General features: G+C 71.4%; 4 protein-coding genes across 4 annotated transcripts; all 4 read right to left on the bottom strand.

Annotated features, from left to right (window-relative positions):
• Positions 1–378: 378 nt before the first annotated feature.
• On the bottom strand, positions 379–4,045 carry AURANDRAFT_71340 (hypothetical protein; the record flags this gene model as incomplete). Its single annotated transcript, XM_009037339.1, has 2 exons — positions 379–1,590; positions 1,653–4,045. 2 exons carry the CDS (start codon positions 4,043–4,045, stop codon positions 402–404), a joined length of 3,582 nt encoding a protein of 1,193 aa, XP_009035587.1.
• A 5,325-nt stretch (positions 4,046–9,370) lies between these two features.
• On the bottom strand, positions 9,371–9,949 carry AURANDRAFT_58909 (hypothetical protein; the record flags this gene model as incomplete). Its single annotated transcript, XM_009037338.1, has 1 exon — positions 9,371–9,949. One exon carries the CDS (start codon positions 9,947–9,949, stop codon positions 9,371–9,373), a length of 579 nt encoding a protein of 192 aa, XP_009035586.1.
• A 242-nt stretch (positions 9,950–10,191) lies between these two features.
• On the bottom strand, positions 10,192–11,065 carry AURANDRAFT_63157 (hypothetical protein; the record flags this gene model as incomplete). Its single annotated transcript, XM_009037337.1, has 2 exons — positions 10,192–10,867; positions 10,890–11,065. The coding sequence occupies 2 exons, from the start codon at positions 11,063–11,065 to the stop codon at positions 10,192–10,194; spliced, it is 852 nt and encodes a 283-aa protein (XP_009035585.1).
• Positions 11,066–11,873: 808 nt separating this feature from the next.
• On the bottom strand, positions 11,874–12,827 carry AURANDRAFT_63156 (hypothetical protein; the record flags this gene model as incomplete). The annotated part of the gene is made up of 1 exon (XM_009037336.1): positions 11,874–12,827. One exon carries the CDS (start codon positions 12,825–12,827, stop codon positions 11,874–11,876), a length of 954 nt encoding a protein of 317 aa, XP_009035584.1.
• Positions 12,828–12,978: the final 151 nt, after the last annotated feature.

Here is a 12,978-nt window from a genome sequence, read left to right as displayed (position 1 = left end):
CGCGCGAGCCGCGGCCGCTGGACCGCTTCGGCCAGCCGCTCCTGCGCAGCAGCATGTTCCAGCCGTCGTTGCCGGGCCAGCGCCAGTCCATGGACGGCTACGGCCGCGCGCCCGACGGCTACGGGTCCGAGTCGACGGCGGGCGGCGTCTCGCCGGCGACGGAGCCGACGCGGGGGCTCACGCCCGACGGGTCGCCGTCGATGCAGCCGCGCGACCCGGGCTCCTGCCCGCCGACGTTCCGCCTCGGCCCGGGCGCCGGCCCGCGGCGGCACAACACGGGCTAGGCTCGCGGCCGCGGCCGGACGCGCTCCCCTCCTCCGCTCTCAGAGCGCCGGTGACACGTCGCGTCGTCGACTATTGTAATTGAGTGATATCGAGCCGGGCGCAGCGACGCACTTATACTACCGCCCCGCCACGGGGTACCCCATGGCCTTGAGCTTCCCCTCGTCCGCGCGCCAGTCCTTCGAGACCTTGACGCGCAGCGCGAGGTGGACCTTGGCGTCGAAGAACGTCTCGAGGTGCTCCCGGGCGGCCACGCCGATGGCCTTGATGGCCGCGCCGCGCTTGCCCACGAGGATGCCCTTCTGCGAGTCGCGCGCGACGAGGACCGCCGCGTCGATGTTCACGAACGGCCTGCCCTTGAGCTCCAGGTCCTCCTTGAAGCGGTCGATGCGCACCTCGCACGAATACGGAATCTCCTTGGCGAACTGGGCGAGGATCTTCTCCCGGATGATCTCCGCCGCGAAGAACCGGGAGGGCCGGTCCGTGAAGTATTCGTCGTCGAAGAGCGCGGCGCTCTCGGGGAGCTCCGACGCCAGCGCGCGCGCCAGCTCGTCGACCCCGGCGCCCGTGGCGGCGCTCAGCGGCACCACCGCCGCCGCCCCCGGCACGGCCGCGCGCGCGCGCGCGACCGCGTCGTCGAGCGAGCCGACGCGCCGGCTCGCGGCCTCGCCGAGCAGCGGGTAGCCGTCGTCGTCGACGCCGAGCAGGTCGACCTTGTTCAGCGCCACGACCACGGGCGGCTTCGGCTCGTCGCCGGCGCGGCTCGCCAGCTGCGCGTCGAGCCACGCCGCGGACTCGGCAACGACCTCCGGGTCCTCGAAGACGTCCGTCACGAACAAGACGCACTCCGCGTCGCGCGCCGCGGCCTTGGCCGCGGTCATCATCGTGCTCTGGAGCGCGTAGGCCGGGTCGCAGAGGATGCCCGGCGTGTCGCTGAGCACGAGCTGGTAGCCGTCGCCGTTCGCTACTCCCAAAATCCGGTGCCGCGTCGTCTGCGCCTTCGAGTTGGTGATGCAGAGGTCCTGGCCGAGGAGCGCGTTCGTCAGCGTCGACTTGCCCACGTTCGGCGACCCGACGACGCCGACGAAGCCCGCGCGGAACGGCGTCGCGAGCGTCGCCGGCGCCGGGCCCGACGCCTCGAGCTCCGGCGGCCGGTCGGCCTCGCCGTCGCCGGGGACGGCGGCGACGTCCGCGTCGGGGAGTGCGACCGACGGCCGCGCCGCGACGCACGCGCGCTTCGGATGCGGCGCGACGAGGGCCGCGGCGGCGCCGCAGAAGAAGAGGAGGAACTTGGGCACCATGTTGTCGCTGAGTGAGCTTCAATCTGTACTTCAACCGAGGCCTCTTAGCCCGTCGTGAGCCTCGACGACGTGAACTTGCCCGGGCCGATGTTGCGCAGGGGGTGGGCCTCCGTGTTGAAGACGGCCGTTTCGAGGTCGACGGCGTGGTTCGGGTCCTGGAGGAGGTAGAGGTACTTGAGCGTCTCCGCGAGGAAGAAGGACTCCATGCGGTCGTCGGGCTTCGTGACCTTGCGGACGTCCGGGACGGAGCCGTAGCCGTGGGCCGTCCTGCACCGCGCCTCGATGGCGGAGAAGATCTCCCAGCCCCAGTCGCGATACACTGGATTCTTCGTGACCTCGTGCAGCACGAAGAGCGACTCCGCGGTCTCGGGCCGCAGGATGTAGAACGGCGCCGACGGCGCGACGACCATGTCGGCGCCCCGGCGGAACGTGACGAACTCCGGCGCGAGCTTCGTCGGCTGGCGCAGGTACATTTGGACGCAGGTGTGCGTCAGCGCCTCGGCGACGTGCAGGTCGCGCCGCGCGCGCGGCGAGTCGAAGCCCCGCGGGTCCGTCTTCGCGCCCAGCGCCAGCACGCCGCCCAGGAAGCACACGAGGTGGTCCATCTTGTGCACCGTGCCCCCGTCGATGTCCGCGACGTAGGCGAGGTTGGAGGGAGAGGAGTGCTGCAGCAGCAGGTCGACCATGCCGTCCATGGCCTCGTCGTACATCTCCCGGAGCCTCGTCTCCGTGCGGCCGCCCTGGAGCCAGGTCTTCAGCAGGTACTCGTAGTAGGAGTCGCCGAGGGCGCCGAAGGTGATCTTCCGCGACTTGAGGCCGCCGTTGCGCGGGTCGACGTAGATGGGGAAGAGGCCCTGCGTGCCCTTCATCGTCGAGAACTGCTCGAAGACCCTGTTGGCCTTGTCGGAGAAGGACGCGTCGCCGAGCTTGTAGCCGAGGTAGCGGAACTCGAGCTCGACGGACCCGAGCTCCGCGAGCACCGCGTTGCCGCCGGTCCAGCCGACGTCCTTCGCGCGGCCCTCGCGGAGGCTCGTCGAGCCCTTGGGGATGCCCGTCGGCGTGTCGAAGGCGTGCGCGAGGCGCTGGCCCAGGTCGCGGGCCTTGTCGAGGAAGACCTTGTCGCCGCTGAGGTCGAAGGCCGCGAGCAGGCCCCCGAGCTCGCGGATCGTCGTCTCGAAGACGGAGACGTCGCCCGTGCGGTCGAAGCGGAGCGAGTCGCGGACCCATTTCTTGGCCTCGTCGAACTCCTGGCGCAGGCCCATGAGCCAGAGCGTGTCCAGCGAGTCGACGAGCGTGACGCCCATGCCGCCCCAGTTGTCGTGGCCCCGGCCCGAGACGGGCTTGAGCTCGTCGCGGCCCCAGGCCCGGTCCTTGTAGCCCTTCCACGCGTGGCGCATGGCGTCGCGGACCTTGGCCGCGCGCCCCGCCGCCGTCGCGTCGCTCGCGGCGAGCTTCTCGGGCGTCGGCTCCCAGGCGTCGTAGCCGACGGCGAACGACCCGCCGGGCGACGCGCGCGCGGCGCCCGCGCGCGCCGCCGGCGACGCCCGCGCGTAGGCGAGGCCCCGCCCGTCGCCGGCGACGTTCGCGCCCTTGGCGCCGGGCCAGTCCGCGAGGGGGAAGGACGCGGCGACCGCCGGGCCGGTCCGCGGCGGCGCCGCGGCGGCGCCGGGCGCCGACGCGGCCGCGAGCGCCCGGACGTCCGACGCCGTCAGCGCGCCGTCGAAGATGACGAGCCCGGAGATGTTGCCGACGAAGGGGTAGAACGCGTCCGCGTACTGCGCGACGCGGAGCGGCTGCGTCCGCTGCGGCGACCGGCGGTCGCCGACGCGCTCCCGCGCGACCTCGGCGCCGTCGACGAAGAGCGCCGCCGTCGTCGGCGACAGCACGAAGGCCACGTGGGTCCAGCGGTCCGGCGCGACGACGGCGCGCGGGCCCGACGCGAGCTTGCGGCAGCCAGTCGCGGCGTCGCCCCACTCGAGCGTGAGCTGGCCGTCGCGCGTCTCCCAGTTGTTCACGGCGAGCGCGTAGCCGTCGCGCGCGTCGCCGACGTCGCAGCCCGTCTCCTTGTTGCTGACGACGGTCTTGATGTCCGCCGATTTGTCGGCGCCGTCGACGTACACGAACGCGGCGCCGGACACGCTGTCGCGGTCGAGCGGCGCCGACGCCCTCGCGTAGGCCGTGCCGTCGCGGAGCGATCGCAGGGACTTCACGCGCCGCGACCGGTCCGTAGACGCCGCGGGCGGCGGCGGGGCGGCCCGCGGGGCTTCGAGCGGCGCCGCCGCCGGCGGAGCGGGCGCCGCCGCGATCGGCGCCGCGGCTTTCGGCGCCGCCGCGTTCGGCGCCGCCGCGATCGGCGCCGCTGCGACTGGCGCCGCTGCGATCGGCGGCGGGGCCGCGCCGGCGCCGCCGCGCAGCGATCGGCGCAGCGGCGCGTCCGGGGCGGCGCCGGCGTCGTGCCCCATGGTCGTCCCAATCACCACGCCAAAGAGGAAGACGGCGGCGACGAGCGGGAGCATCGAGAAGCCGCGGCCGCCTTTCTCCTTTTCCTTCGTCTCCTTCTTCGCGCGATGCGTCTCCTTCTGCCGGCCGCGCGCCTTCATCGTTTGCGAGCGGGCAGCCTAAGATGGCGCCGCCTTGAAGCTGCGTTGAAGGCCAACCAATTTAGTTGACGCTCGAGAGATCGATCGAATGGGATCGCTGCCAGACCCCTAACCCAGTTCTCACAGCGGCTCTACGATGGCGTTCCTCGCGGAGCTCGACGCCTACGTGCACGTGCCGGCGTCTGACAGCGACGACGACGACGATGCGGACGTCGAGATGGCCGACGCGCCGGCGCCGGCGGCCGACGCGGCCGAGGAGGAGGAGGAGCCCGTGCACCGCGGCCCGTCGCTCGCGGACCCGGCGGGCTTCGCGCTGGCGACGCGCGTGACCCTCGAGGCGCCGTCCTTCCCCTGGAACGAGGCCGCGACCGCCGGCGAGACGTCCGCGGGCGTCGCGTCGTTCGCCGCCGCGGCCGGCGCCGACGCGCTGTCCGTCGCGGGCCGCTGGCGGCGCGCGCGGCTCCGCTGGGAGTACGGCGCGAGCGCCTTCGCGGCGTCGGTCGCCGCCGGCGACGGCGAGTGGTGCGACGCGGTCATCTCCGCGTACGAGGGGTGGCGCGCGGAGCGCGCGTCCAAGGTCTACGCGCGGTTCAACGGGCTGTCCATCGTCTGGGCCCGCGACGAGGACGCGGAGCAGGTCGTGCTCGCCTACTCGCCGGATGCCACCGCGAGCGCCGCCGTCGCCGAGGCCATCGACGACTGCGAGGTGCCGCGCGAGGCCGTGTCCGTGCCGAACCCGGCCGTAAGCGACCGGCGCTTCGCGCCGCAAGCGCGGGCGACGGTCGTCGCCGGCCGCGGGCCCACGGCCTGCCGCGCCGTGCTCAACTGCGCGCTCATGCTCCGGGACGCGGACGCGAAAGCGCCCCCGCGGGAGACGGGCCTCGCGCGGCCCTTCGCGGTACTCAGCGACGGCGCCTTCGACAACGCGCAGCTCAAGACCCTCGACCAGACCTTCAACCGCACGGTCAAGCGGCCGAACAGCACCGACACGGTCCGCATCGTCCTCGAGGGCTGGGTCCACCCGGGCGCGAAAGCGGACCTCCGCGAGAGCGCGGCCGCCGCGGCGTGCACGGCGACGGTGATCGACGTCCACGCCGCGACGGCGGTCTTTGACGCGCCCGCCGTCGCCAAGGCGCTCCAGGACCTGCGGGACGGGGGCTAATGGCATGCGGGAGGCCTATGTTGACGCGAAGTTGAGAATCTCAAGCTTGCTCGCAGCAAAGCAATGGCTTCGCTGAGCGCGTGAAATCAGCGTTCGACGAAGTGTTCGACGCAGCCAACGAAGCAATGAACAAGCCCATGGATCCGATCCAGCTGCGCCAGCAGCTGCGGCGGCGCAGCGCGGGCCGCGTCGCGGAAGAGGTCGTGACGACGAAGGAGGACGTGGCGGCAAAGGCGAAGAAGAAGACCAAGGCCTACGGCGAGCGGCGCTACTGGGAGGCGCGCTACGACGACGAGGACGTGACGACGGACTACGACTGGCTCTGCGACTGGGACGCGCTCGCGCCCGTCTTCGAGCGGAACGTCGGCGGGCCCGGCGCGCGGAGCGTGCTCCACACGGGCTGCGGCAACTCGCCGCTGGGCTTCGAGCTCGCGCGCGCAGGCTACTGCGACCGCTGCGTCAACGTCGACTACAGCGCCGCCGTCGTGGACCGCATGGAGGCGGCCTACCCGAGCGTCGAGCGCGGACCCGCGCCGACAAGCGAACGCTCTCGGTCGAATCGACGTCGTATTTCTTGGAGCGCTCGAGACGCGATCTCTATCGTTTCGTCCGGACGAGTCGTCGGAGCGCGCTCGAGCCGAACGCTTCGTAGGTGGGACCAGGGCGACTGCACGGACATGGACTACGAGGACGAGCTCTTCGACGTCGTGGTGGACAAGGGCACGCTCGACGCGATGGCGTGCCACGACGACGAGAAGATCGCGCTGCGGCGCGGGCGGCGCTACGTCTCCGAGTGCTTCCGCGTGCTCGCGCCCGGCGGCGTGCTGCTCGTCGCGTCCTTCGGCCAGCCGGAGACGCGCCTGAAGTACTTCGAGGGCCACGACACGGCGGAGCCCTGGTGCGCGCTCGAGCGCGAGACGCTGCGCGCGTCGAAGCGGCGCGGCGACAAAGTCTTCATCTACGTCCTGCGCAAGAAGCCGCGGACCGTGCACCCGGCCTGCGTCGGCTTGTTGGTCTTCCTCGCCCTCGCGGCGTCGGCGGCGCTCGCGCTGCGCCTCGCCTACGCGAGCGAAGCGGCGCTCGCGCTCGCGCGCGACGGCGTCGACCTCGAGCCGACGCCGGACGCGGCGCAGTGCAACTACGAGCTCTTGAAGTCCTTCGCGGCGCTCGCGGGCACGGCGCGGTGGACGCTCGGCGCGGGCACGCTCCTCGGCGCCCTGCGCACGGAGCCGCCGGGGCTTCTGCCCTGGGAGCACGACGTCGACGTCTACGTGCCCGCGCGGGACGCGTCGGATCTGATCTTCAAGGTCGCCGTGGACTGCGCGCACGGCCGCCGCGAGCCCCACTGCGGCGCGTTGGAATTCCGCGGCTTCGTGGACGAGACGTGGTGGACGCCCTGCTGCGGCTTCGGCTACAAGCTCTTCCACGCGACGCGCGACGCCTGCTCGCTGGACGTGTTGGTCTTAGCGAAGTCGAGCTACGCGCCCTGGGCCCACGGCGAGACGCCCAAGTGGCCGCCGCTCTCGCAGAAGCTCGCGGCGGCGAAGGACGCGCTCGCGGCGCTCGACAACCGGGCGGACCCGCCGACCTTTTTGGTGATCCCCGAGGACGTCCACTGGAAGAACCTGCTCTTCGACCCGGGCCGCTGGACGCGGACGCCGGGCGCGGACTGGGCCTGGCCGGGGCCCCACGTGTCCTACTTCCAGGACGAGTACTTCGAGGCGTCCGAGTTCGAGCCCTTCCGGTCGTTGCGCCTCTACGACATCGACGTCAACATCCCCAACGACCCCTGGGCGTCCCTGAACCGCACCTACGGGCCCGAGTGCGCCTACATGGCCCGCGTCGACGAGCACGGCGGCGTGCTCGCGGACCTGCGCAAGCCCGAGCACGCGCGGCTCAAGCGGCCCGCGGCCATCCGCGTCCGCGACGTGACGGGTATCGGCCTCACGGACGAGGAGCGGCGCGACGCCTAGGGGCGCGCTAAACTTTGCTTTGTTTGCCTTCAACTTGAAGACCAACACATCGATGGCCAGCATCATGATGGGCTGCACTCGCGCTGCCTGTCTGATACTACAGCGAGGCCACGCCGCTGCGTGATGGAATGACCTGTCATGGGACAGCGGCGCTTGGACGTGATCGTTTCTGGCAAGAACGGTGCGCTGCTGCGCGCTGCTGCACCGCTCGAGTCCGAGCAATGCGGCCACATCGCGGCCGGGCAGCGATGCATGGTCGTCGACGCGGCGACGCTGGACGACGGCCGCGAGCGGCTCCTCGTCAGGCATGCCACGGCGACGGGCTGGTGCTCGGCCAAGGTCGTGCGCAGCGTCGCGGGCGAGACCGTGCGCGAGGACGTCGACGAGACCAGGGCCGCGTGGCTCGCCAACGCGGCCGTGCTGCGCGACATGGTCCGCGGCATGGCCGCGCGCGGGCCCAGGGCCTGGTCCGAGGGCATGGAGAAGGCGCTCATGGCGCCGCTGGTCGTCTCGGAGGACGACGACGTGCTCATCCGGCGGACGAAGCGCGGCGCCGCCGTCGTTCCCCGCGTCGCCGCGGTCCACATCCGCCGCATCGTAGGCAGACGAACTACTGGGCGCTCGCGAAGGAGATCTACGGCACGCTCGCGCGCGTCGCCGTCGGCAACTTGGAGGCGAAGCTGCTGCGGGACGCGCTGGCGAAGCTCCAGGCGCTATGCGTGGCGGAGTGCGCACCGCAGGAGTCGTGGCTCGCGGAGCTCGGCGGCGAGCTCGGCTTCGGCGACTCGGAGGCGAACAGTATCGACCGCGCGCTCGCGGCGAGCGGCTTCCCGGAGCGCGACACGTCGACGCCGGTCGCGTTCGAGCTCCAGCGGAAGGAGGTTCCCCTGCTCCTCAAGTACCTCTGCCTGCCCTTCGCCGTCTACGTGAGGAATTCGACGCACCTCTACTCCGTGCTGCGCAAGTTCCACGGCCTCCGGCTCGAGCGCTACGGCGACGCGCAAACCATGGAGCGCGACTTCGAGGCCGGCGCGCAGAAATCCGCGTGGCTCGTGTTCTCGCTCTTCGCGGCGCTCCAGTTCGTGCGGCGCGCGCGCGCGGCGCACGGGCCCGCGGTCGTCGAGCCGCTCGCGAGCACGGCGCCCATGGTGGCGGTCGGCGTCCCAGGGAGCGTTGTCGTTTGTCCATCGGCGTTTTTTTAGGTCTTCGGCGCGGGATGCGTCGACATGGCGCCGGGAGTCCACGGCGGCGGCGGCGCCTTCGCCGCGCACGACGGCGCGCCGCGCCACGCGTATCGAGGGGTCTGGGTCCCCGACGCCATCGACGAGGCGCGCGCGGCCTTCTCGACGTCCATCGCGAGCTACTCGCGGACCATGCAGGGCGTCTGCGGCGTCCTCGACTTCTACGCGTCCCTCGAGGGCACCGAGGCCGCGGCGACGGCCGCGAACCACGGCGTCCTGCAGCCATGACGTTTTTGAGAGATTTCGGCCGGGAAATCGATGGGAGATCGTCACGGACGTGCTTGGCAGGCAAAATACGGCCACGTTTTAGTGTTTGTGCTCCGCTGCTGGCGCGACAGCGAGTGGGTCGTGCCCGTCCAATTCTTCTCCGACGCGCTCATCGGGCCCCAGCGCGCGCCCCGCGTCCCGGAGGGGCACCCGCGAGACACCAGACCACAGGGAGAAGGAGCTCGTCCTCCCGCCATTCACGGCGCTCGAATTCCACGACGAGTTCAGCATCGTCGTCGACCGCGGCGCGCCGTCGGCGAACCGCGACGCCGCGCTCGCGGAGCTCGCGAGGCCCGACGGCTGGCGCTGGTCGCCGTGCCCCACGATGGCCGCGCTCCTCAAGGGCGACCAGGTCGAGCTCGAGCAGGGCATGTTCGGCGGGAAGCCCATGCACGCGCGCATCACGAAGCTCACGCTGCGCTTCGTCAGGGCCGTCGAGGTCGCCGCGCCCGTCCGGGAGCTCCTCGACCCCGCGGCGCCCCTGCTCTACGGGTTTCCGGGGTAACAGGGGGCGTTAGCGGTGTCGCGCGCGCGATCAGCCCGCTCACTTCCCGCCGACGGGCCCGAGCTGGCGGAGGAAGGCGTCGAGGTGCTGGCCCTGGTACTTGAGGAAGTCGATCTCGTCCTTGCGCTTCTTGTCCTCGACGGCCTTGTGCTCGTTCTCGCGCTTCTCGATGACCTCGACGCCGTTGCGGAGCTCGAGGACCTGGTTCTCCAAGTCCTTGTTCTCGGCCTCGAGCTCGGCGATGCGGCCCTCGAGCTCCGACATGCCCTGCTCCGCCTGGAGCTGCTTCCGGATGCCGAACGTCACGCTGCTGTCGTAGAGCACCTTGTAGGCGTCGATGGTCATGCGGATCTCGTCGCGCACGCGCAGCAGCAGGAGCCCCCGCTCGGGGCCGTCGAGCGTGATCTGGCGGATGAGCTCGTCGTAGCACTGGCTGTACAAATCCTCGCGCACGGGGCAGATGCCCGCGTCGCGCGCCTGCCGGTCGAGCAGCCGCTTGTCCAGGTCCTCCTGGAGGGAGATGACGTCCATGCGCGTCGCCGTCTTCTTCGACACGTACTGCATCCACGTCCCCGACGTCTGCGTCCACTCGCGCGGCGGCAGCATGGAGTTGACCATCTCCTCGAGCTGCGACCCCGACGCGTCCCCCTTCTTCACGCCGCCCTCGTCGTTCCCGTCGAACCCGACGAAGAGGGGCTCGTCATGCTTCAGCAGACTCTCCGGCGGCGCGCACACGGGGGGCTCCATGCTGCCCTGAAAACGCGCGGGGCCAACTCGTTACCAGCGCCCGGGCACGATAAAACACCTAGATACACATTGTTCAAGCTGATTTGTTGAACTTAGGCAGCTAAAACGGGGTCCTACCCTTTCTTCTTCGGCGCGCGCAGGGCCTCGCTGAGGCGCCGCGTGACGGACTTCTTCTTCGGCGGCGCCGGGAGCGCGTCCGCCGGCGTGTGGGGCACGAGCGTCGCGGTCACGTGGACCGGCTCCACGGAGAGGACCTGGGCCTCCTGGATGCCCGGCGGGGGGTCGAGCAGGAGCGCCGCCGCGGCCTCCCGGTCGCCGTGGCTGCGCCGGAGCGCGTCGACGGCGTCGGAGCGCTGGACCTGGAGCGCGCGCGAGAGATCGTCCGCCGCGCGCGAGAGCTCGTCGGCGAGCGCGCGGTCCCGCGCCGCCGCGCCCTCCACGTCCCGCGCCGTCCGCGTCCGGGCGACGACGGGCTGCGATGGCGGCGGCGCGGCGGCGGCCGGCGGCGACGGCGGCGCGGCGGCCGCGCGGAGCGCTTCTTTGGCCGACCGCTTCAATTCGATCGCGCGCTCGAGCTCCTCGACGTCCCGCCGCGCCGCGGCGTACATCGTCGAGACTTGCACGTAATCCGCCGCGTCGAGCGGCGCGAACAGGTCCATGCCCAGCGCCTCCTTCCGCGCCTTGACTTTGGCCGTGAGCGCGTTGATCTCTCGGTCCAGCCCCGCGCGCGCGACGGACCGCGACGCGGCGCCGATGCCGGACGTGAGCGCGTCGCTGACGACGCCCATCCTACTCGACGAGGGGCGCTTACCGCGGCGTCTTCACGGCGGCGACGAGCCGCGCGATCTCTTCCTTCGACGGCGCGCCGCCTTTCGTCGGTCCCGAAAACGCTTGCGTGACGGATTTGATCTCGCTCTGGGTCGGGAGCTGCTCGCCCGGGGGCGCGGGCCTCGCGGCGAGGGCGATGGCCGCGTCGGCCAGACCCATCTGGCGCTCCAGACGCTGCCCGGCTGCTGCTTGCACGAATTAGTGCATCAACAACGGACGTTGAACCAGGGCAATAGCATGGTGACGCTGCCCGGCTGCTGGTGCAGCGGCGCGGTGGTCCGCAGATGACATGCGCCCGCGGCGGTCCTGCGGGCTCGAACGACCTCTCTCTCCATCGCAGATTACAGCCGTCGTGGCCTATGTTTCGACCACTGCCGCCTTTTTTGCAGTCGAGGACTGGTCGGTCCCCGGCGCGCACGCCGTCGTCGGCGGCCTCGCGGCCGTCACGATCGTGAATTTTTTCGTCACGAGCCTCGTCGACCCCGCGGAGCCGCCGGGCCCATGGGAGCAGCGCCTCTGCGGCCCGCTCTATTGCTTCGACGCGGAGACGTCGACGTCGCGCTGGGTTCGCGCGCCGAGCTACTGCTCCCTGTGCAACAAGCTCTCGCCGGGCATGGACCACCATTGCCCTTGGTTGAATACGTGTGTGGGCAAGCGCAACTATCCCTATTTCTATGTCATCGCGCTGTTTTCCACGTTCCAGTTCGCAGCTCAAAGCGCGTTCGGCGGATGGGTCCTCTGGCACCTGCGGGACCGCGCGTCGCGGCGCGCGCTCGTCGTCGCAGCCCACACGGCGGTGGCGCTTGTCCTCGTCGGGCTGCTCGGATCGTTGCTGCTCTTCCACACGCTCCTGATTCGCAAGAACATCGCGACGATGGACCTCCTCCTGCTCTATCGGCAGTCGCAGCAGGAGCTGTGGACGAAGGGCGCGCGGCGAATCCGCGTCACGCCCGCGGAGGCCGCCTAATTAATTCGCCGCCTCGACCGCCACGAGCACCTCGTTGCGCCGGCGCCAGGGCGGCGTGAAGGGGTCGTTGTACGCCGCCTGGTACGGGTCGTCGACGGGCGTCCAGGCCCCGCTCGCCCGGACCGCGTCGACGAGCGCCGCGGACCGGCGCTCGACCTCGTCCTTCGTCGCGTACCCGCCGAAGAACGCCGCGGCGACGAGGCCGTTCTGGCCCGCGCTCAGCTCCACGTCCGACGTCGGCGCCGGCGCCCGGGACGCGTCGGACCAGTAGGCCTCGGGCAGCACGAACTCCATGTCGCCGCCGCGCGTGAACACGGGCGTCGTCATCGCCATCTTCTCCTCGCGGCCGTTGCCGCCGAAGATGTAGCCCGCGAGCGCCTGGAACGCGCCCGCGCCGGCCATCTTCGGGTTCTGGAGCTCGAGGCCCTCCGCCGCGACCGGCGCCCGGCGCGCCGTGCGCACGACGGAGAAGTCCGCGTAGCGCCGGACCTGGAAGTCGTCCGCGGTGTCGACCAATTCGAAGGCCGGCGTCGACAGGTCCGGCGTCCGCGCGAGCATCTCGTCGAAGGACGGCGCGAGGCGCGACCGCCGCCGCGCCTCGCGCTCGAGGCGCACGGCGCCGCCGGCCTCGGGCAGCTGCCGCAGCGTCGACAGCAGCGCGCGCCGCGCCGCGCCGGCGTCGTCGAGCTCGCCGCCGAGCTTCAGGACGCGCTCGAGCGCCGCGAGGTCGCGCGCCGGCCAGCTCACGGGCGCGCGCGCGAGCCAGCGCGGGATGCGCGACGGCTGCAGGCACTCGTCGAGCAGCGCGTCGCGGTCCGGCGCGCCCATCACTTGCGCGAGCGCGGCCTCGCGGTCCGCCACCGTGGCACGGCGGCGAAGGAGCGTGCGCAGGGTCGGAGCGAGCGCATTGGCTTGCAGCAGCAGGGTGCTGAGCAGCCACGCGAGGCGTGCCATCGTGGCGCTCGAGCCGTGTTGTTGTCGCCTTCAAGTTACAGTATCATTGAACTCACGTTTACCCACATGCTTTCGCCTATTTGCAGCCTCAATTCGCCGGCTCGACGTAGCGCGACCACCAGCCCGAGTCCTGCTCCGCGGACCACGCGAA

This window comes from Aureococcus anophagefferens, assembly GCF_000186865.1.
Source record: "Aureococcus anophagefferens unplaced genomic scaffold AURANscaffold_6, whole genome shotgun sequence".
Lineage (NCBI taxonomy): Eukaryota > Pelagophyceae > Pelagomonadales > Pelagomonadaceae > Aureococcus > Aureococcus anophagefferens.
This window is presented reverse-complemented; position numbering and strand designations above follow the sequence as displayed.